At 42.3% G+C, this 23,324-nt stretch overlaps 1 protein-coding gene across 1 annotated transcript; it reads right to left on the minus strand.

Moving 5' to 3' along the window:
• Positions 1-483: 483 nt before the first annotated feature.
• On the minus strand, positions 484-19,401 carry DHTKD1 (dehydrogenase E1 and transketolase domain containing 1). Its single transcript, XM_066318816.1, has 17 exons — positions 19,242-19,401; positions 17,342-17,497; positions 16,643-16,854; positions 14,805-14,999; positions 14,237-14,506; positions 11,079-11,250; positions 9,352-9,550; positions 8,206-8,518; positions 7,040-7,124; positions 6,301-6,440; positions 5,780-5,930; positions 4,752-4,858; positions 4,305-4,469; positions 3,782-3,864; positions 2,085-2,254; positions 1,490-1,575; positions 484-1,041 (listed from the first exon to the last, which is right to left on the minus strand). The coding sequence occupies exons 1-17, from the start codon at positions 19,399-19,401 to the stop codon at positions 940-942; spliced, it is 2,766 nt and encodes a 921-aa protein (XP_066174913.1). The 3' UTR covers positions 484-939.
• Positions 19,402-23,324: the final 3,923 nt, after the last annotated feature.

Consider the following 23,324-nt stretch of genomic DNA (forward strand, 5'->3'; position numbering starts at 1 on the left):
GTCTCTGCCTCACAGTGAGTTTGGATTACTTCAGCACTGCTTGCACAGGTAATTGAAAAGAGCAAGGAGGTGCCAACTTCACCCTGAAACCAGGAAAGGAAAAATCCTAGGAGAAATCCTGTGGTGGCAGGAATGCTGCTGTGGGGCAGTCAACACTGGGGTCAGCCTGGGATGCCCCTCTTCCATTTGACTTCATTATTATCCCACTTAACCTCAATGTTTTGATACTTTATCCTTTGTTTCCCAATAAAGACTGATTTCTTTCCTTTCTCCAGATGACAGTTATGCTGGAACCATTCCCTTGAGATTTCTCACCCTCTGGGTGAGAAAAACAGTGGTGCCTGAAGCCTTCAGGAGCCATCCTGTGTGGTCCCCCAAGTGGGAATCCTGCTTTAACAACTCATGCACTGAGAAGAGCACCAACAGCCACAACAGATTGCACTCCTGGCCCTCAAGAAAAGAAAAAAGAGATAATCCACAACATTCTGCTATAGGAATGGCTCATTCCCAGGCATGGGGAAGCATTTATTTGCTCAAGCAGTACTAACACTTCAGTGGAAACAGAAAAAACAGAACCTGTTTCCACACATGCACCATCCCAGGAAACTGTCAAGTGCAAGGCATATCTGTCAAGATACAAGGTATTCCACAGTCACCTCAGCAATCTGCCCCCTGGACTGGATTTTCAACTTCATAAAGACATTAAGTAGAAAATTGTATAAGAGGAGAAGAAGTATCAGGAGTAACAGGCACTTGTCATTGTTAGGTATTCCCCAACAAAAAAAAAATTGCTTCATCATTACCAAACTTATTCCACCTTTTTTTTTCTTTTTTTTTTCCATTTTGGACAACTAAGAGTCTTAAGGATCTGGCTTTTATTCTTCACAGGAGGAGGCACTAAACATGACTGGCATCAGGAGCCGTCCATCCATTGAAAACTTAGATAAATGTGTGGGTCAGAACATCTTCCTGCTGCTTGTTGTGGAGGGTTCCAATGCCAACTGCTGGGGCTGGTAGAGGAGGTCTGCTCACAAGACGGAGCTGAAATTTGAGTTGTGGGGAAATGATTAATGAAGGACAGAAACACATCTCGAGGTCCTGATGCCACAGTGATCTCTGCTGTCAGATAACTGGGCAGTCCCAGCTGGAAGTAATGCAGGAAGTTATCCCACATCTCCCAAAGACCATGGCTCCAAGGACACTATAGCGCATGATCTGCCACAGCAAATGGCACCTTTGCATTCTCCTCCTACTCCCCTGCCTGGAATCTTTCATTATCCTGTCTACTTTGACTGAACACCATGTAAAATAAAGCTCCAGTCCTGCTCTTCACCAATGGTACTATGAAGAGCAGAAGTGGATGAAATTAGAACACACATTTGGTTAGGCATCGGGATTAGGGTTTTTGTTGTAAGCACCACAGAATTTTGCATTCAAGGAGAACCTCAAACTTCATTTCAAAGACTAAACCACCCTGGGGACATCTTACCTTAAGGCCCAGCTGCTTTTGAAACCGTGGAGACACAAAGGACCATGGACCCATGTTCTGTGGTTCTTCCTGACTCCAAATGAAGACTAAAGGAAGGATAAGGGTACATAACAAACATACATTTTTAACTTTTCAGCAGAGAAAGAAGAACAGTTTTTTCTGTTTTGTAGCACCTCCATTTTTTTCATCTTGGCACTACCTTTGAAATGAAGGCATGCCAGACTCAATTCTCTTGCAGGTCAGAACTGAATTCAAACCCAAAATATGCCCACCATTAGGGTATATTCTGCTTTTCTACTGCTGTTTTCAAAAGCTACTAAAAGGACTGGACTGAAAAAACCAATACAAAAAATATCTCAAATGGTTTGTTCTGATTTTCAGTGCTGCTTCTTGGAAGCTAACAATAGCAGAGGAAAGAGTTCTTTTAACACAAGTGATAAACATTTTTGAAACATCCCACTCCAGAAACACTTGGATGTATGAGGGGGAGAACGAATGAAAAAGCCATTACAGCTCTTCATCCTAAAAAGTAGGCAATGGATTTAATTCAGTACCTCAAAGAGACTAGAAACACAAAGGTAGAAGCCTGGCTGACCTTTTGCATGGCTGTATTTGCTCAACTCTTGTTGTAGAGCTTCCAGGGGGAAAGGACAAAGCTCTTCAAGTCTCAGAATAGCTGTGCTGTGCTGCTTCTCTCCCAGTGTTTCTCTTTGCTTCACCAGAGCATAGTAATGCTTTCCAGAACACAGCACCACTTGGGTGACACTAAAAAAAAAAAAAAAAAAAGGAAAAAAGAATGTTTCCAAGCTTAGTGTTTTACAGAAACTTGGTGCAGAAGAGCTTCACACTTGCAACCAAAAAAAACCAGTCAAACTTCAAAGACAACTTCTTAAAGCTAAATTGCTTGCCTAAACCATCTTTTCTCTTCTTTGCCTTCCCTCTCCTCCAACAGTTGGCAAACTAACCTTTGGGCAAGTATGCCAGAGGTCCTGTTTCTTCAGAAATTCTGGGAAGTTACCTTATAATGGGATTGATCTCTCTTAGCTTTGACTATTAAAAATTAAATTAAACACCCAGTCAAAGCTAGTCCTCTCTGCACTCTCTGTAGAAAATAAACCAGAGGGAGAGAAGTTGCTCCAGAGGACTTCCTGCTGGAGAGACACTACACCCTCCTGCCACCACAAAGGTCTTGGCTGCTGAATCTTACTGGAAAAACCAATGAGATAAACTACACCCTTTGTGCCTCACCATCCCACTTAAAAAACCCAAGATGCTAAAGCACTTCCAGCCTTTTGATTGGGGGTCAGGAAGTGAAGAGGAAGGAGGCTCTAATTTGAGGCAAGGAGCAGATAAGGGGAAAAAAATAAGGCTGAATTGGTCCTTATGAACAGGATTTACTGTAATACCTGAAGGGAGAGAGATATACACATGCTTTATTATGGCCCCACCTCATCAGCTCAGGCATTCCAGCCCCAGAACAAAAATTCTGGATTCAGTTTTGGGCCACTCATGACAAGAAAGACATCAAGGTGCTTGCTGGAGCCTGTCTAGAGAAGGAAACTGAGCTGGTCAAGACTCTGGAGCACAAGTCCTGTGAGAAGCAGCTGAGGGAGCTAGGGGGCTCAGCCTGGGGAAAAGGAGGCTCAGCAGGTGCCTTTTCACTCTGTGCAACTCCCTGACAGGTTGTAACCAGGTGAGAGTTTGTCTCTTCTCTCAGGTAACACACAATAGGACCAGAGGAAACAGCTTCAAGTAGGTTTAGATCGGATGTTGGGAAAAATTTCTTCTGAAAGGGTCAAGCACTTGAATAGGCCTCCCGGGGCAGTGGTGGAGTCACCATCCTGGAGGTATTTCAATATCTAGATGTGACACTTGGGACATGGTTTAGTGGTGGACTTGTCAGTGCTAGGCTAAGATTGGACTTGATGATCTTAAGGGTCTTTTCCAATCTAAACAAATCTATGATTTTGTGATTCATTCACAGCTGTTCCAGTGACTGTCACCTAATGGACATGGTGCAGAATAGGACCCATTAGGTTGGTAACTACAGTCACAAACACCCTGTGAGGCCAACGGGTGACAGCCTAAACACTTCACTGTTTTGCAGAGAGATGTGGTAACTACCAACGATTACCAGAGGAAAAGGAGAGGAAGTAAAACTAACCACAGTCACCCACCATAAAACATTTCCCCCTCAAAGTCACTTCTTTCACATCACAACAAATTTGAGCTGTTGGGTAGGAGAAAGGGACAGGACACTTCTTTTGAGCTTCTCTAAGAAAGCAGAGCTACCTTTTAGGATCTACTGAGGAGTCACCAATGACAGGCTTGAATGTTGTCCCTGGGGCCATTTCTTCAAAACTTGATACAGCAGCCTATATGGGGGAAGAGGTGGAAGTTACCAAATCTTACTGCTTTTCCCTCAGGCCAGAGTCAGAAAGAATACTGAGACAGGGTTTTGGTAAGCACAAAATACACAATCTTCCCTCTCCCTCATATTCCTGTTCCCAGTGAAAAGTGGGATGATAAGCTTCCCAAGAACACCATCATGCCAGGAGTGAACCCTACTTCTAGGTCACCTCCACCCAGCTTTAATCCTCAACCTATTTGGCCCCAGATAGGCAAAATTCCACTGATTTTACCCAAAACAGCAATCAGAGAACACAGGGAAAAAAAAAAAAAAAAACAAACCCAAAAAAAAAACCAAAAAAAGAAGAAAAAAAAAAAAAAAGGGGAAGAGAACACAAAGGAGGATAAGGAGGATAAAGAGAAAAAAAAAAAAAAAAAAAAAGGAGAAGAACATTTTTCAGCTTACTGGGAGCCTGAGTAACACTTTGGGAGAAGCAACAATGAGAGGTTTCCTGAAGTTCCGGACCATCTGCCGCCGCAGTAAATGGAAATACTGTGCTGGGGTGGTGGGATGCACAACTGACATGTTGACCTGGTCGCCATCAACTCCCTCTTCTGAGCTGTCACACATCTGTAGAGGGGGAACACAGCAATACCTTGTCAAAAGCAAGCAGTGAGACCAATATGCGAGAAAGAACCCAGGCATACAAGGCACACTGACCTGTACAGGAACAGATTAATAAATATTCCAATTCAAAAGAGGAACAACTTCAGAGAAGAAATGGGTTTAACATTTAACTGGTAAGATTGTGTTTGCCTCCTTTGAGCACGTTGCAGCACAGCTCCCAGAGCACTGACTGCCAGTGCCAGTGCTGCGCTGGGGATGTGTGGCCCTGAGAGGTGTGGTGGGTACCTGCAAGAACCGTTCCATCCGGCAGGACGAGTGCTCAGGGCCTGCGCCATCATAGCCATGGGGAAGGAGAATTACTATCCCACTCTGCAGAAGCCATTTAGCCTCACCTAGAAACACAGAATGAGGAGGAAGGAAAGGATGATTTCCACAGAACACATTACTTTGACAAAATACTCAGGAAAAAGAATGGCCAATTTCCACATCGTCAAATACAAGCCTGAAACATGCTGCTGGCATTTTGCCCTGAGGTTCACTACAGTGAAATAGCACATGTAAGGTGATCTGAAGTTCCTGAAATCATCAGGTACCTCTGGGCTCCCAGAAGACTTAAGTCTCCACACGGAGCACATAACACAGTGAAATTTTAAAACTTCATCTCTGCAGGTGTGATCCCAGCATTATCCTGTGGGCCAGTCCTGGCTAAATCAGCAGTGCTCGTTCACCTGAGCTCTGCCAAACCTCCTGCACTATACAAGAGCTTATAGTCAAATCCAGAAGGTAATTCATCCCAGCTTCAAATACACGTGAGTAGGATAAGAGGGCCTCTGAATTTCCATCTATGATACAGAGGTTTTATATCTGAGCACTCAGAAAACACATTAGAGACAAACTTAGTAATGTGTTGTTGTGGGTTTTTTTTGTTTGTTTCTTTTAAATAATCACTATTTTCCTTCTCTATTGCTTCAGGAATTTTTCAGATGCTTCAAGAAGGAAAGGTACAGCCTATAAAGCTATCAATCATATATACACACAGTAAAATACATATGGAGGAAGAAAGACCATTAGTATAATTAATTGTCCTTTTTTAATGCCTGTACTCTGCCAAGTAGTCTTTTATTTAGATGTACTGTCTTCAGAGAAAAGCTGCACGGAAGTCAGGAGCACCAGGCAAGCTCATAGAACTCCTTAAGAAAACAGAATTCTTTGCACAACATGTTGCCCTTTCACTTGAAAGAGGAAGGATTTTCCAAAAATTTGCATAATACAAATGATTAATTCTTAAATATTTTAGTTCCTTGTACACTCACCTCCAGAGATGAAAGTATCAAATATTATCTGGGCTCCATTAAAGAAGTCTCCAAACTGAGCTTCCCAAATTGGCAGTAACTTAGGGCTCTCAATACTCATTCCATACTCAAAACCAAGCACAGCTTCTTCAGACAAGGGACTGTTACTCACCTAACGAAAGGAAATTGTTTGGAGGGGTGAATGAGGAAGAAGACAATCAAGGGTTAAGAAGCATTGGAACCAGGCAATCAGTGCTGAGGACACACACTGCTAAAGGCAATTGATAGGCACTGATTTTTTGCTTTTGAATGAAGGCACTGAAGGAGAAAAGAATAGTATTTGATCTCTCAAGGAAAAGCAAACCCCCTTGTTAAAGCTGTAATTTGTAACAAAAAGTAAGAGATGCCCTGACAGTTTTTATGTCTCTATATCTAGGGTGTGCCACAACATACACTATGCCTACATATGTCTTAGCAACTTTAAAAAATGTGTTGTTTTAGCACAATTTGAAGAAGGTTGTCTTGTGGGCCACAGAACCTACCTCTAGGAAACCCTTCTGGTCTGGGGACATGTGATTCAGAGGAATGTAGGTATCATCTGTCTCTTGGCAAACCAACATCGCGTGTCGCTGGCTAAAGGTTCCTCTGCCAACATCTTGTCCACTTAGTCTGATATTAAACCCTTGCCAAGCAATAAACACAACACCAGATCAGCAAGTCATGTAAAAAGAGAACATGCAGGAAATAATTCTATCTCTTGTTTTATCTCTTTTTGGATTTTCCCTTATCAGCAACATCAAATCTGAGATGCAGTTCTTAACCAGCAACAGTTTCAACTCTCAAGTTCACAGATGCTTTGACATTATTTTGGGTAAAATGGTTCAATTTGCTGAAGGAAACTGCAAAAAAATGTGCATTCTGTATCATATGTAAATGGAGATGTGAATTTAGGTTAGCAAAGAGGGAGAAGAAATAACAGCATAAAGCATGCAAAGTACTTGGGAGCTCCACTGATGTCAGCTGCACTACTCGTGCTCAGTTCTATGCACAAATGTTTTTGGGGAGTGAGAGGCAGCCACAGTTCTTTGAAGATATTTAAGACTCAATCTACAAATATTAGCGACACATAGGATTCATATTTACCTTCTCTTAGACCATACAAATTGTCAAATTTATACATCATAGCAATCTTTTTACTTAGAAACACCTAAGAAATCTAATGTTATCCTTTACTGACATTAAAGCAAAAATTTTGCTGCTTGCTGTCTAGTTGCCTCTTACCTTGGCTCAGCAGAGAACCAAATGCTAAAGTTTCAGCTGTTGCCCAGTCCAGCTTTTTTCCTTCCTCCATTTTTTGAACTCTTGACTAAGCAAATAAATAACAAGAAAAAATTACTATTTAGTCTTTTCCCATCTGTATCTCTTTTGGTGGAACAGACTAATATTAGAAGCTAGGAAAAAACCAACACACTGTGGAGAGAAATGCTATATTCCTGCAGCCAGCTTAGGCTGGATTAGAATACAAAGTCTTATTTCAGCACATTCTGAAGAAGGCTGCCTGAGGACCACAGAACCGTAGGTGATCCATGTGTTCACCTGCCAGTCAACAAACTGTGGACTGATGAATTAATCTTAGTCTGAAAATACAAAAAATTTTGGCACAGCACAGAGTGTAGTCTTGACTGACTTCTGGTCTGTCTGGTTAGCAGTGATGGAAGATACCAGGTGTAAGTATTTCAGTCTCCAGAACTCTTCCCTGTTCTGGCCTGCAAAACTGCAGACAAATGATCAAACTGAGCTATTGGAGTTCTTGCCTTGGGCTGGGAAGACAAAAACATCAGTCTTTTGAAATACTCAACTCCCAACCTCTCTCTGGCTGCCAAGCAGACACCTGTACACACTCATCATCCATCAAAGGGAAATATTCACAAAGCCCAAACTGATCCAAACCAAACACCAACTTAGGAGCTATCAAACCCTGACCATCAAACTTGGCCACATGTTGTCTAGTGTTTATAAATATATATATGTCATTAAACACTCACTACTGTCTTTAGAAACTGTGTACACTATTGCCAGGTTCCTGAGTCATTCCTTCACAAAGTACTCATTCTAATTACCAACTATATAAATGTTAGTAAGCTATCATAATAGTTTCCTTCTATTTGTAAGAATAATAAACTGTATTCTCTATAAGCTTTTCTCTTCATTGCAATAAAATGTTGTTGCAATAACAAACTAAAGTACATGGTCAGACCTGGAGGAAGAAGTCTTTCTCCAAAACTGGAGGAAAAATGGCATCATCTCAGCCTTGAAACAGAGTGACCTGTTTTTCCTAGAGAATACCATGCTATTCTCTAACTGGCAAGCCTGCTGTGTTTAGACTTTCTTGTAACAGGCTGTACCTTTGAGCCATGGGATCAGAAGTACCATGATGCTGTGCTCACCTGTGCATAGGTCTTCAGGAGATGGCTGTGCATCTGGAGCTCTTCGGGCACCTCCACAGACTTGGCTCCAATGAACTGCAGGAGAGGCACAGGCATCCCCGTGTCCCAGGTGGTGATGCTGGCAGAAGGCTCCACGAAGCCTTCCCAGTGAGCCTGCAGGTTGGTAGGAGGTGGGCTGTATGAAGTCATGTTGGCAAGGTGATTGTTCAGCTTCGAATAGCACGTGGTCTTTATCTCAGACACTTCAGCCTCGGTCATGAGCCCAGCAGCCGTGAGGTGCTCTGCGTACGTGTCCGGGATACTCTTACGGGATCTGCCAGGGAGGAATCAAACCACACAGATTTAAACCTAAAAACAGTGTCACAGGAGAACGAGGAAATACCACCTTCTACAGTCAAGTACCATGGAAAACTCATAAATGGTGTCCTGGTGCATTGCACTTATTTGCATGAAGTTCACTTTCCTGGCTTTTTCAGAAAGGTATTAGTTCTCTTAGAGGTGTGTTTTATAGTTCTTTATTAAAAAAGTAAAATAAAAAGTGCTATAATTGGCAGTTACAGGTTTAAATAAGTCAAAACCCCCTCTGTGCTACCATGCATATTTTCTTCAGAGAAATTCACAGTAGAATTTCTGCGTTGGAGAGAATCAAGGCAACCATTCCATAAATGCTTCACCTAAAATACCAGAACTCACTGGCAAGTGAATTTTATGTGTTTTTCTTTGGGGACAAGGATGAAATCTTTAAATGCTTATAAAGATGAGTCCCCACTGGAAGCAGCAGAACGAGGCAGACAGGACAAACATCACGCTGGCTTCCTGCCCATTCTCCCACATCATGCACGCTTCCCCTTGGCACACAGAAGGAAACTTTGCCCTCTGAATACCAGTGGTCATGAATTTGAAATCCAAGAGCTACGTCCAAGATTGTTCTTCAAAAAGCACCAAGCCACACATTCAAGAGCCAACAGTAATGATTGCTCATTAACATCCTATTATCAGACTCACACTGTAGTCAAGGGCTGCTGACAGTGTAGCTGCACCTTATGTAAAGACCTGTGGATATGTCAAAGGATCTCACACAGAAACCTCTGTTGCAGCAGCAAGACTTCAGGTGGTGCAGACATATTTTGGTGGTGCACCCCTTACCTGATGATTTTGTACATGCTGGGGTTGGTGAAGAAGGGCTCATCAAGCTCATTGTGGCCCCACTGCCTGTAGCACAGCAAGTCCACGATGACATCCCTGCGGAACTGGCGCTGGTACTCCACAGCCAGTCGTGTGGCACGGACAACTTCCTCAGGGTCATCCCCGTTCACATGGATAACTGCACACCCAATGATTTTACCTGCCCAGGCATTCAAAACACAACAGCAATCACACTCTACCCTTTCTAAAGAAAGCAGACACACACCTGCTCTGCTGAAACTACAGATAATCCATGTGAAGTAAGTATAATAAAAACAAATCAAAAAAATATGTTCTTTGTGATGAGCGCTGGGGTAAGTAGAGGAGTCTTGCCTGAGAGAACATGCAATTAGCCCAACCCTTTGTATTTGTCAGTCTGAGCACAACTTCTTTACAAGCACTTTGTACCCTGAGGACTTTTTAGACACTGTTCCTGCATCATATTAATCTGGTAGTGTACAGGAACTGGGAGAGAACTACTTGGTTGCTTCTCTTTCAAATAGAAATTGAGTTTTATTTCCTTCTTATCCTAAGCTATCACTCCTATGAATTCATACAAGCCAAAAGCAACTTTCTCCCTTATTAGGAAGGAGTATCATTCTGTCCCCTGCTCCTCCAGGCAGGAAAACCTCTTTAATGAAGAGAACACTGTAAAATTTCAGTATCTTAACACTCTCTCCTGTATGACAATTTGGCTTCAAGCTCCCTTTGTACTTTATTTGTCCAAATTCTGGGAAACTAAGATACTTCAGCCATTCCTGGCTCGTGTCAGGTTTCCCTCCCTAGCAAAATTCTAAAGCTCAGCTATATAACAGCCCATCCTTACTGACAGGTAAGAGGAAAGGACAACTTATGGATGGAGGCAAAAAACCAAACCAAACAAAAACAATCCATAACACAAAACCAGCCCAGGGAAAACAGTAATAACATATGCTATCTACCTTAGCAGATCTAATGAATCTACTTGATTGGTTGATGAAAGCATAAGACAAATGCTTGATGTTATATCAAAAGTATACAAAAGTATATTTTTACTTATAGGAAACATATTCAAAATAACTAACTACTATGTCTCTGATCTTACTGATAATACATCTGTTTATCACAATGAAAGATCAGTCCAAAACTAAGCTTCTAGTTCTGGCATAGAAGGGTCTTGAGCTTCATCTTTAAACTGAAAGCTCATCAGGCTCACATGACAACAAACAAACCACCAAAAATGGAAGAGTATCTGACTAAAAATCTTGCTCAGAAAACACACTGGGATGATTTTCATGATATTTAACAAGATATATCTAAAATAGATCTGTTATATACTTTATTGCAATACCTTTTTAAAACTGTCAATAATATGACAGAAACTGAGTTATAAAGACTTCACAGAAATCTTGCAATTATTTTATCACATCCTGTAAAAATATGACAAGATTTTCCCTTGATGTTTAGTCTTTGCCATAGAGCAGATAGGGGAGGGCATATTTTTAGCATCTGAATTGTTGCTAGTAGGAGGGAATACTAATAATAATAATAATTTTAATTCCTATTCTACCATGAAACTAGAATTATAATAATCTCTCCCTAGAGCTGACAGGCAGTTGCTATAAAAAGTCCATTGCACAGTTTACACTGGAGTTAAAAATCCTTTCTGACACAACAGGCAATCTGCCTTGTGATTCAACCCTACCTACCAATGTCACTGCAGTACAGAGACGACCTTCCTCGCTCTGGAGGAGTGGTATAGCCCAGCTGGTTATTAACAATCAAATGGATGCTCCCACCAACTCTGAAATGTGGTAGATTAGAGAGCGTCAGTGTTTCAGGAACAATCCCTTGTCCAGAGAAAGCAGCATCGCCATGGACCTACATCAGGGAAGAAGATGGAAAAGTCTCTTATTAAGAAACATTGGAGGAACAGCAAAATCAAAACCGTAACTCATTAAGTAAGGCCTTCTAAATTTGGTACATGGAACAGATAAAGCTCCAGGTGGACCCACTTCTCAAGCCCTCTCAGAATACTCTTCCCACGACTTGACAGTTTATGTAGCCTTATCACTAACACAAGGTCACATCAGCCAATGCATGTACAAGAACGCCTGGTGTAATCCCTACCTAAAACTGACCTATAATCTCTTAAAACTGACCCACCAGTGTCCAGGTGACTGCAAGTTTCCTAGCTGTGGCAAAGCTGCAGCAGTCAGAGGCAATCCACTGACCCCTGAACAAAGGGAGCCACTCAGCACAGCGTTCACTACACCTTTGGTGAAGCTGAATGCTGCTGAACTGGGACTTGTGCCCATTTCCACCTTACCAAACAGACAAGAACAGAAAAACAAGTGGAAAATGAACCGAATGGAAGCACTCAAAAACAAAGAAAAACTTTCAGAAGGAAATAAAACCTAAGTTCTTAGTTACATTTCAGAATAGCAATAGCAAATAAATGTTGCCAATAAAAAAAAAAAAAAAAAAACAGATGGGAAGGGGAAGAGAGAATACTGTGATATCCAGCCCAGGTTTCAAAAAAAGGCTACAGGTACTGGAGTGAATATCATCTAACATTTCAATGTTTTGAAATTGGAGACAGTTCTCCATTGTGAATATGACCACAGCATCCTCAGAATGCAGACTCGATCATTTGCATATCAAAGTCACTACAGAGATTGATGTACTTCCTTATTGAAACCAGATGTCAGCTCTACCTTCTAGTTATGGAATAGTGGCATCAAGCCTTAAAAGACTTCTGCAAGTACAGCAAGATAACAGAGGTGCAGTCAACCAGTGAAACAGCAGCACTGGGTTTTATACCATTCAAATACAGATATTTAAGAGGTATCACAACAAAATAAAGGTAACTACTGCAAGAGAGACAAGCCAGCATGCCCACTCTATCCCTTACCATGCTACACTTGTTCCTGAAGTGTTGGGTTTTCACTTTTCCCTCCTGGTTTCTTCTGCTGCCTAAGAAGGCTACATATCTCAGTGATAGCATTTGAGTGAAGACCCTAATACATCTGAAAAAACTTTATGGCCTTTAGCACATCCCAAAGCATTAAAGCCTAAAGACAGTGTGACTATTCAACTACACAAGACTGCTCCTACGCATCTCAAACCCCAGAGGACTCATCATCGTCAAGTTTAATTCACAAAACAGTGACCCTGAGGGTGGAATTTATTTCTGGGAGATCTTACTCTCAGATTTCATTTCCAGTCATAAAGATCAGTAGTTGCCTGATGTCCAGGAAGTGGAATTAAGGTATGTGAGAAGGTGAAAAACAAACCACTCTCCAGCAGAGATGGACAATTAAATACTGCAGAGATGTCCATGATAGCTAACCAAGAAGAGTTTTATAAACCTTGTAAATTCTGAGCACACTGAAGTTCCAGAATAGAAGACCTTCAGACCCTGGACAATGAAGCTCACCACTGACAATAGCACCTTAACTGATCTTTACTCATTCTCCCTTCAAGCTCTAGTACTGAGGCTTGTGGAAGAAGAGAAAAAATAAATAAAATAAACCTCAATTCAGAGTTCAGAGTGTCTACACTTATATTTCTCAAGAGAAAGCACTGTAAAAACAGAAAGTTCAAAGACAAACTCCCAAAACCAAGATTCTGAAACACAAGGTGACTGCTTTCATCTCTTTCTTTTCAATTAGCTGAATGAGAGCAGTTAACAATTACAACTAAAATTTTGCCTGTTTTCAGTCTCACTTGTGTACCTCTTAATGACAATCACAAGTAAGGACAGTCAGGTTACATGACACATTTTCTTCCTTTTAGGAATTCTTTGAATCAGTTTACTAACATGGAGGTGTTTAGCACAAAGTCAAATGTTTCTCTTCTCTGCTATGCAATTCTCCCTGACACTTACCCCCACAAAACCTAAAAAGTGCAATTTTTCTTGGACAGGGAGAATCCTTTTAACTTGAAGAATCTTTATTTTAAGAGTTACAGTACTTTCATTACTATATGGTGAAGATTTACCATCATGAGAAAGAAACAACAGTATCTTCTCAAACTAAGACATAACTACACTGAAAGATTGAGACACTCTGGGCAGCAAAAACTGGCTGCACTTGCAAGCTCTAAAGACTTTTTTAAAATAAAAAACTAAGAACTGCAACTTGCCTAGAATCTTTTGTATTCTCATGTCTGCTTTTTCACAATATCTGCTCTCTTCCAGAAGAAAGCAAAACATTTTTTTAACTAAAATACATTTTCACTCCTACATGTAACTTCCTCTATGTTTGTTATACTTTACAGAACATTTCTGCCCAATTTGTTTTTACTCCTGGCTTTAAAATGTTGCAAGTTCAACTCACTTGTTTTTCCAAGTTAAAGTCAATCCAAGAGAAGAAAATTTATGAAGGAACTATTTAAGATTGCTTCTACAGCTATACAAGTCAGTTCAAGGAGTAAAAACTAATTCCAGCAAGTCTTCAGCAGTACCATGACAAAATGACAAAATTCTAAATCCTCCTGAACATTTTGCAGCCTTGTTGATATCTCTTCTCCAAACCCATTAATTTGAAAGAAGGCTTCCAGTGGCAGTTTAAATGCAAAAGTGAGGAAAGGCACACATGGCCCTCAATGCAAAATATTATTAAAATAAAGAGAGGTATCAGAATCAGTTATTCAGAAATCTTAGAAGTTTCATTATTTAAATGTCAGCCTCATCACAAATGCCACCTGGAAATCTTCCCTGACCTCCCCTTTCCCCATAAAGAAGATCCCAGTTCTTGACATCATACATTAACTCAGTTTTGTTTGATATTTCTATGTAGACTCCTGTTCATATTCTAGCCCAGCAAGTCTTACAAATATAAATTACAGCATGTGAGCGAAATACCTGCAGGCAAATAACTTTGTCCCCAGGCTGTGCAGAACTCTCTGGGGAGTAATCACCATCGAGCAGTGTCTGTTGCCTGGCTCGTGTCTTGCCCACAGCCACTGGGTTGATGGCTTCTAAGTGTGAGGGGTTGGGGAGCAAGGTGACATGCACAGGTCGGTGGGAGCCAAAGTCCAGATCTACAGAAGATGTCAGGTGGGAGAGAACGTCCCCAATGGCTGCAGAATTCTCTGGAAACTCACTCAAACCACGCATCTTGCGGAACATGAGCTGTGTGGAAAGAGATTTGGTTAAAGCCCTTTTCTGATTCACTGACATGTTGAAAGAAAAACACTCTCCCACTCCTGAAAGTGCAACGATGCTTCTAAGTAACAGCACATAAAACCTGTCATTAGAGTTCTTTTAACAGTCTCCTGCAGACAGTTCACTCAAGTGTTGATAGGAAGGGAGAGCACTCTCACACAGGTAATATTTTATTGCTCCAGCATGTACAACATGGCCAACTTTCGGGGGTTTATTTTACTGCAAATAAACCAGACAACTGCCCCTGAGATTAGAAATCTCTCACCTCAGGAGGAAGCTGAAGCAAGCCAGCAAGCAGATTAAGCCTTCCCCGATGAGGCATTCCGATGATGATATCCGTGACGCCGCTGTAGGCGCACATCTTGAACAGCTCGTGGAAGAAGCCCATCATGCTCTCTGCTCCCTCACCACCATATCGCTTCACTGTGGCAAACTTGGTGGCCAAGAAGTGATCAAACTCCTGTTAAAAACAGGACAGCTTCAGTATTAGGCTATTTTAAGCAGCAGCCTTCCGTTTATAAAATTTAAATATAATTTATATTTATACCCTTGAGGCATACAAATCGAAACATACCCCTGGAAAGTCTCAGCTCACTCTCCACCCACAGAGTCTGAGACCAGAAGCTATGATGACTATAAAAAATAAGTACTTATCTCTTCTAAGAAGAAAAATGTTGCATTGAGGACCAAACTTTCTCTGTCTCACATGCAAGGTGCTTCAAGAAGAACCGTAACACCAGACTAATTTATATATTCCCTGGTAGTTTATCTGTTTTAGGTAGAAATTTAGGAATGGTGTTCTTTTACAGAACAAGCCATAATGATCTTGAGATACAAAGTGCTAGAAAAGCAGTTTCATTTTGATTTACATTAGGCACAGTCCTTATTACATAGGTATAATGCTTGAGAGTAGAAAAATAAATTAATCTATATTTACTTCATTTTCTTCTCATTTCACTCCATTCACCTCCTCCTAGAAAGCTCTAATCAAGTTTTGGAAGCACTGGAAATTTCTTTAGTTTTTGCAACTGAAGATAGAAACTAAATGAAGTCTGTAACTGAGAAGGGAAGACTAAGCCACACCCAAAGATCTGACCTAACTGCTAGTTGAGCAATATTCAGTTCTAAGGAATAATTTACACAAAACTAATCACATATAAAAGCAGTTTTTTTTTCTGTCAGGGTTAAATTCTATACTCTTTGTATAGTTCTGGTCATACTGAAATTAAAGTAGAGCACATCAGGGTCTCAATATCAACCTCCTGTGTCACCATCAAATTCCTCTAACTGCCAAAGAGGAGGAAAAAAATAAAAAGTGGGCCATATACTTCCATTTAGTCATTGGCAAATATTGCATTTAACACTCCTTCCACTTGGAAAACTGGAAACAGGGACACTTTCACAGATCCTGCTCTTCTACCTTTCCAACCTTCACAGATCCTGCTCTTCTACCTTTCAATCCTTCTGGATAACATGGGAAGAAAAGGGGAAAAAATTAAAACTTTTCACAGTACAGAAATATTGGAATAAATTTTCTCTATACATTTCAAAAGTGCATAAATATTTTACTTCCTTATAGAAGGCATTGAACAAAGGTTCCTTGCTGAAAAGCACCGTATCTGCCAGTGCTATATGATAACACCTCAGTCCAACTCTGGTTTGTTCTTCCAAAACCCTGAGGGACAGCATACTTTAAGGATAGTAAAACAGATCAGCATGAGGGTGAGAGGAAAACACAGAACAGCTAAGCCAGAGCACAAGATTTCACAATGCTCTACTCAACATTGTGCTCCCATCAGTAACATTTAATATAAGCTGTCAGATCGCTAATCTAAGAGTATCTCACTTTTGAAGACGGATTATTCACGGGTTTCTAGCATTATTATTTCAGTAATGGCTGGTAAATAAATTCAGCAACAAACTCCAATGAGATTTCCTGCATTGCACTGCTTCAGGCAAAACCTTGTACTTCTTCCTCCTGCACACTGTCAAAGCTTTTCAGGACAGTGACTGTTCCTTTTCTGCATGAATCATGTCCAGAATAGTAAAGGACCCATGACAGACTCCATGACTATTACAATCCAGTAACAGGGAGCAAAGTACCTGGGATTCCAGCATCAGTTTGCACAAGTGCTTTTTCTCTTCAGGTGTAAATGCTTCTTGCTTTAGCTCTTCAAACCTTTTAGCAAACCATTCTCTCTCCTCCAAAGTTGGAAGCTGGCTTGTTTCTATGGAAATATGCCCGCAGTATATATGGTCAAGATAAGCCATCACATCCTCTACAGAAGCCTCCTCTTTTCCCATGTTTATAAGTCCTGGTGGAAAATAAATGTTATTAGTGACTTTAGGGGAGGAGGGGGAAGCACTAAGACCTGTTTTGGAGAAAATAAAGCAATGAGAGAGACCCCCCCCCCCTCCTTTATTTAAGGCTGCAGCAAGGCTCTAAGAGAGCCAAGAAAAGACAATTCTTGACTTCTGCCCCTGTACTTTCAAACCTTCACGACAGTGTTAAGTATTATGGTAAATCATAGAATGTTACAGTAACACAAGAAATTAATGTTTAACCTCAGTAGCTGTAAGAACAAGTACAAATTTTCATGGTTTCTGAAGATGCTAAAAGGCAGCCTCTCACTGCGCTATGACTTCTACAACAGACATGTATGCTGAAGTTGACAATTTTCTGTCCGACAGTTTTCATCACTGATTGAGCCACCACTCAGTATCTGACTCTTCCACAGACGCCACAGCCCCTCAATAAATTACCCATGAACAGAATTTACTGTGATAAGGCTGTGGACTCACCTGTAGTAACGAGAGGACCCTGAAGAACTTCAGCCAGCTGTTGGATTTCAGGCACCATGTTCATAACAGCTCGGCCGGCAAACAGAGGGTTTATTTTGGCTGCTTTGTGGCCATGTTCAGCATAGGCAGTTATTAAACGAGCAAGAGCATGGTCAACTAAAACCAAAAAGAAAGCAGAACAGTATCACACACATGCTCAGATTAAATTCACTTACAGTATCAACACAGGAATGTTTTGTCTGCTGGCAACCATAAAGGTTCTGGCTGGAAAGGGAGCTTTTCTGTGCAGTTGTTTTTATCTTATTATCTCACAACAGCTCCCATCAGCAAACTGCTAAATCTGCTCCCCCACCCAGTTTTAAAGCAAGTACATTCTAGATTTGCCCCACAGTTCCCCTCATAGGTTAGGCTTCTGTAAACATACGCAAAGCTACTTCATTGTGCTTTGAATCTCTTCACAACAGTGGCAAACAAAAACCACTACAAACAGGTACATCCAAGTCAAGATCAGCACATTACCAGTGTATAGTCTTATTTCCTAAACCAACTCAATCCTGTCACTTCCTTCTTCCTTGCTGGAATGACGGGAGGATTGGGTCTTACAAATAATTCAGCTCCCATGACTTCAAAAAAAACCAAAGTCTGTCTACAGGCGCCAAGAGCATGTGCCGAGCCAAACGTGGTAAAAATTATCCACAAGCAGAATTTGACCAGCTGAGAGGTCACACATGCTACTGTTACTGAGCACAGCAACAGACCAGGCTGAAAAACTGCAAACAATAAGATATACTGCAAGCACAACCTGCTACAAATTAATGGCATGAGCCAGCTTATAAAGCATTCCTAATGTAGAAGGGGTTTTCATCCTGGTAAAAATGCAGCACTGGCAGTAGTCAGGTCTGAAGGCTTCTGTTTTCCACAACAATGCAATTCTCAGACCATACCACAAGGTTATTTCTCTGACACTTGTATTTCTATTGCCAGCACTGCTCCAGCCATTACAATCACAGAGTCAGCCCATTCAAAAGAGGGCATTTTCTCTACTGGATTCTACAACAGAGGGACATAACTGAGACATAAGGATAACACTGCCCACAGTGCTCTCAGCAAGGAGGCCTTTAAAAGCAATATTTAAAATGTTACATAAAAATAAGTTAATCATTAACAAGGAGGCTACTTTGTGACTGGCCTCGGTGTCCAGGAGCTACAAACTGATTTCACTCCGGCTTCGAGGCAAAGTGTTTCATTCCTACCAGAGTCGCCGGAGTAAAGTTAATGCAAGGACCACATTCCTACCTAGAGTTTTCTGCTTGGAATCACATTTCTACCCTGTAAAACGGAGCTAAAAGCAACACACGATTGCTACAGGAGAGTCACCTGTGCTTAATCATGGAATCCTAGAGTGTTAAAGGGTTTGAAGAGACCTTATAGAGCATCCCGTCCCAACCTCCCTACCGTGGGTAGGGACGCCTCCCACTAAACCAAAGCTGCTCAAAGTTTATCCCATCTGGCTTTGAACACCGTCAGGGTGGGGGATCCACAACCTCGCTGGACAACCTGTTCACTGCCTCACCACTCTCACTTCGGCTAGTTCAAGCACCATGATATAAAACGAAAATGACAGGCGCGTGGCAGAGATACTTCCATGAGCAGCAGAACTCTCCGAGAGCCCATCGCTGAGGAAACTTCAGCAGTCGGTGCTCTCACAACAGCTTCAGCCCCTGGAACGGAGCCAGGCACCCGAGGCTTGCAGACACCTCAGCCAAGAGCTCTCGGAGCGGGTCCGCTCCGCGCTCTGTCCCGCCGGGAACAACACACACGACACCTCAGCGCGCCCGCTCCGCGCCCGGGCCCCCTCCGGGGCAGCCCCCGCCGCGCTCCCTCCGCCGGGGTGTCCGACCTGCCCTGCCGGCGCCGCGCTGCTCCTCCGCCCGCCCGCCCGCCGCCTTCCGCGGTTTGTATCCGTAGACGCCGCGCTCGGTGCGGTACCAGCGCCTGGGGCCGTCCCGGCAGACCGCGCAGCGCACGGCCCGAGCCCCCGCCAGGGCCGCCATGGCCATGGCCGCGCTGCCCCCGCCGCCGCCGCCCCCGGACCCGCCCCAGCCCCGGGGGCGGCGCCCGCAGCGGGGGCCCGCGGGGCTCCTGCGGCGCCCGACCGGACCGGCCGGCGCTCGGCGTTCCGGGCCCCAGCGAGCCCATGGGGAGTGCCGCGCCCTCTTCTGGCCTCCTCACTTCAGGGGAGACAAGCGGCTACTGCAGAGGGTCCGACTGAGCCACGGAGATGAGGAGGCCTCCGGAGCATCTCTCCTGTGAGGAGAGACTGCGGGAGCTGGGCCTGAGCAGTCTGGAGGAGACTGGGAGATTTCATGAATGCATACAAATGTCTCAAAGGTGGGTGCCAAGAAGCTGGTGCCAGACTCTTTTCAGTAGTGCCCACTGACAGGACCAGAAGAAATGGCCATAAAATAAAACTCAAGAAGTTCCACCTCAACACGAAGAAGAACTTCTTGTGGAGAGTGGCAGAGCACTGTGACAGGCTGCTCAGGGATGTTGTGGAGTCTCCTCTGGAGATATTCACAACCCACCTGGATATGCTCATGTGCCACCTGCTCCAGGTGACCCTGCCTTGGCAGCGGGGTTGGACTGGATCATCTCCAGAGGTTCTTTCCAGCTCTACTCCGGTGAGACCCCACCTGCAGGGCTGCATCCAGCTCTGGGGTCCTCAGCACAGGAGGAACACCGACCTGTTAGAGTGAATCCAGAGGAGGCCACCAAGAGGATTAGAGAGAGGGAGCACCATTCCCATGAGGAAAGGCTGTGAGAATTGGGATTGTTCAGCCTGCAGAAGATAAGGCTTCCGGGTGACTTAACTGTAGCCTTCTAGTGCCTGAAGGGAGTGTGCAAGAAAAGATGGAGACAGATTTTTTACAAGAGCATGTAGTGACATGGATTTTTTTACAAGAGCGTGTAGTGACACAAGGAGGAATGGCTTCAAAGCAAGAGCGTGTAGGTTTAGATTAGGTATTAGGAGGATGTTCTTTGCTGTTCTGAGCATGGTACCTACAACAGGTTGTGCAGGAAGTTGTGGACGCTCCACCTGTGGATGTATCCAAGGACAGGTTGGATGGAGCTCTGATCAGCCTGGAATAGTGGAAGGTGTCCCTGCCCATGGCAGAGGCTTGCACCAGATGACCTTTAAATATCCCTTCCAATCTCAACTTTTCTGTGATTCTGTAAACTTTGTGTGACTGCAGGCCTGGGGTACTGGCAAGTTTTGTAGGCTTAGTTGTCTCCTGTTGCCTTCACAATGAAGAAATCAAAGAGTATTTTTTGTCCAAATAAAACCATGGTATTTGGCTTTGGAACTGGTGGAACTGGATTTCAGAACTGAATCAATTCTCACAGCCCAGTTGGTCAGGGATTTTATGATATTCACAGTTCTTGCAGAGGGGCCACTTGTGTTCTTTGAGGCCTGTATGGTTAGGCTTATGCATATTTATAAAACCCAATTTGGGAGAAAAATATTTTTAAATGACCTTTAATGCTGCAAGGAGGGCAAAAGGATGCAGCGACAAAAGGATGTAGCCCATTCAGTAAAGTGTAATAGAAATGTGGCTGTGAATATTCATATTTTTTTCAATTAGAATGAAGGAACCTTGAAAATCATGCTGCAAGATTATGTGATTTTTTTGAAGCTGACAGCGGAGGGAGAAAACGCTGACATAGTTAAATATTTCTATTCTGTGCTTGGGGAAAAAGACAAACGTTGCAGGCACATCACAGGATGATGAAATACTTTTCCACAGTTCTTAAGCAAATACCAGTCAAACAGCAGGTATCAATGTGGTTTTGCTTTGAATCAAATAGGCAGTTAGTTGAATATTTCCCAATTAGGAATAGGTTTGAACATAAAAAAATGTCCAGTTTCTCCAACGAAATTTTTCAGTTACACAAGGTGGATCTAGAGAACTAATTGAATATTTGTATATATAAGTTCACTTAATAAAGGTTTAATAAAGTCTAAGCAGGTGTTTATGAAATATATATCTCATCAAGTCAACTTGTTAGGGTTTTTATGTGAATCAAAATCCAGTTAATCAAGATTTAAAGTACTTCACAGATTTGCCAGCATAATCATCTTGAGTAGGACACAATTACAGGTGCCAACAACATTGCTGCAGCTGTATCTAGGTCAAAGAAAGGTTTTGTTGACTTTGGTTCATGTCTAAATGTGAGAAGGTGGTACCTGTGCCAGCAGAAACACTACTGGTGAGGGCGTAGGCAAAGTGACACTCCCAGCCTGGCTCTTCTGGCACAAAGCCTGTCCTAGAGAAGGCTCTTGTGACAGGTTGATTCAGTAGTACATGATGCTCTCACTAAAAAAAAAAGTAGAAATGCTCCAAAACCAAGGCTGTACATACTAAATAATAAGTGTCTGACTACCCAGCAGAATAGAAAATCAGCAGCACTGGGAATATTTCTAAAGGAATTATCCCCCTTGCCACTTTAGTAGTTAGATCAACCCCAAAAAGCTGCCCACACCTTGAGTGCTGATGAAGTTTGTCAGCTGGAGATAAGTGAAGAAAGGTTATCTTAAATCTGAGTCAAGATGGAGATAAGCAAACATTACTTACTTCAACAGGATGAGGCAAAAGTTTGCACACATTGAAAGAGTATATGCACTAAAATGTAGTTTCTTTCCAGGAAACAGTGGCTATAAATAATCTCCAAAAATCATGAGAGAAAAAGCAGATGGGGCTAAAAAAATTATGTGAATATCCGCTCACTTGGAAAAGAAGATCATTTGCTGGATTTGGCTACAAGGAAATATAGAGGACACCTACAGATTCTACATTAGGCCAGTATTTGTAACAATTTGAATACTGTGTGCAAGTTTGGTGCCAGTAATTAAGGAAACATCAAAAAATTTGGCAAGAAGAGCTTCAGGAATTTAAAAAAAAGGATATGCTTTATGTCTGAGATCCAGGAAATGACATTTACCTGTTTTTGGTTCTGGTAAATCAGTACAAAAGCTTGATTAGTACGTGCACAAATGAAACAGGTACTTTAGGAGAAACAGTTTTCTGAGATACCAAAGGTAAAAAAAGATTTGCTTGTATGGCCTTTACAAGAGAGAGCTCCAACACGATTGTAGATGTGTGAGTGTGGTACAAACATAGAAGGAGCTTTTGCTTTTCTTTCAAAACTCTAATGACAGTGCTTTTTCTTCATGTTGGAAAGGGCAGCAACATGGTGCTTCAAAACAATATAAGCCAACATCTCTTGATGTAATGCCAGTGCCACTGACACTTAACCCAAGTATAACGCAATTCCCCCTAAAAAGAGTAATCTTAAGGCACCCATGGACAGGCCAAAGGATTGGTGCCTTTGGAAAATACAGTGCCAACATTAACGTGGATTTTCTCTCCCCCTTTTTACTATGTTCTGCCATGGATCTTCTCCACTTCAGTGAGTCAGTTTGATCAACTTGATAGTTTAGGATATTTTGGCAACCAAATGAGATCTTTGTGAGCAGGGACATGTGAATGATCTGTGCCAATAACACGTACAACTCCGTCCTTTCAAACTTGTCCAGAAAGAGATTTTTAGACACGTCTGCAGCAGGGAGAAGAGCTCTTCCCTGGAAAAAACCCCAAACCTGTCTAGTCCTGTACCAGTTGGCAGAACACACCTAAAGCTCTGCATCAGTAAACAGTGTCTTTTGTTGGGGCCAACTCTTGCCTCTGAATAAAAAGCAGCTTTAGCAGCTGAATAATCTCATTATGTACACCCAGGCCTGCGCCTGCTGTCACAGTTCAATATTGCTGAAGGCTTGTTCTAGGCCCAGAGGAGTGTAAAGGCTTTCCCAATCTAAAGAAAAAGCTTCTGTCAGAACCTGGATTCAAAATGTAAAATAAACAGCAGATTCTTACTCTGCAGCTCTGGGCTGTGCCAGTTTTTTTCCAGCTTAGACAGCTTTAGA

Source organism: Sylvia atricapilla, chromosome 5 (genome assembly GCF_009819655.1).
Source record: "Sylvia atricapilla isolate bSylAtr1 chromosome 5, bSylAtr1.pri, whole genome shotgun sequence".
Classification (NCBI taxonomy): domain Eukaryota; kingdom Metazoa; phylum Chordata; class Aves; order Passeriformes; family Sylviidae; genus Sylvia; species Sylvia atricapilla.

What these genes read in the sequence shown, in the direction of transcription:
- DHTKD1 (XM_066318816.1), bottom strand. Translation starts at nt 19,401, where the DNA reads ATGGCCATGGCGGCCCTGGCGGGGGCTCGGGCCGTGCGCTGCGCGGTC. An exon ending in TGCTTCAGCTTCCTCCTGAG is followed by an intron (nt 14,507 to 14,804) that starts GTGAGAGATTTC and finishes CTTTCCACACAG; the next exon opens with CTCATGTTCCGCAAGATGCG. An exon ending in AAAAGCAGCTGGGCCTTAAG is followed by an intron (nt 1,042 to 1,489) that starts GTAAGATGTCCC and finishes CTCAAATTTCAG; the next exon opens with CTCCGTCTTGTGAGCAGACC.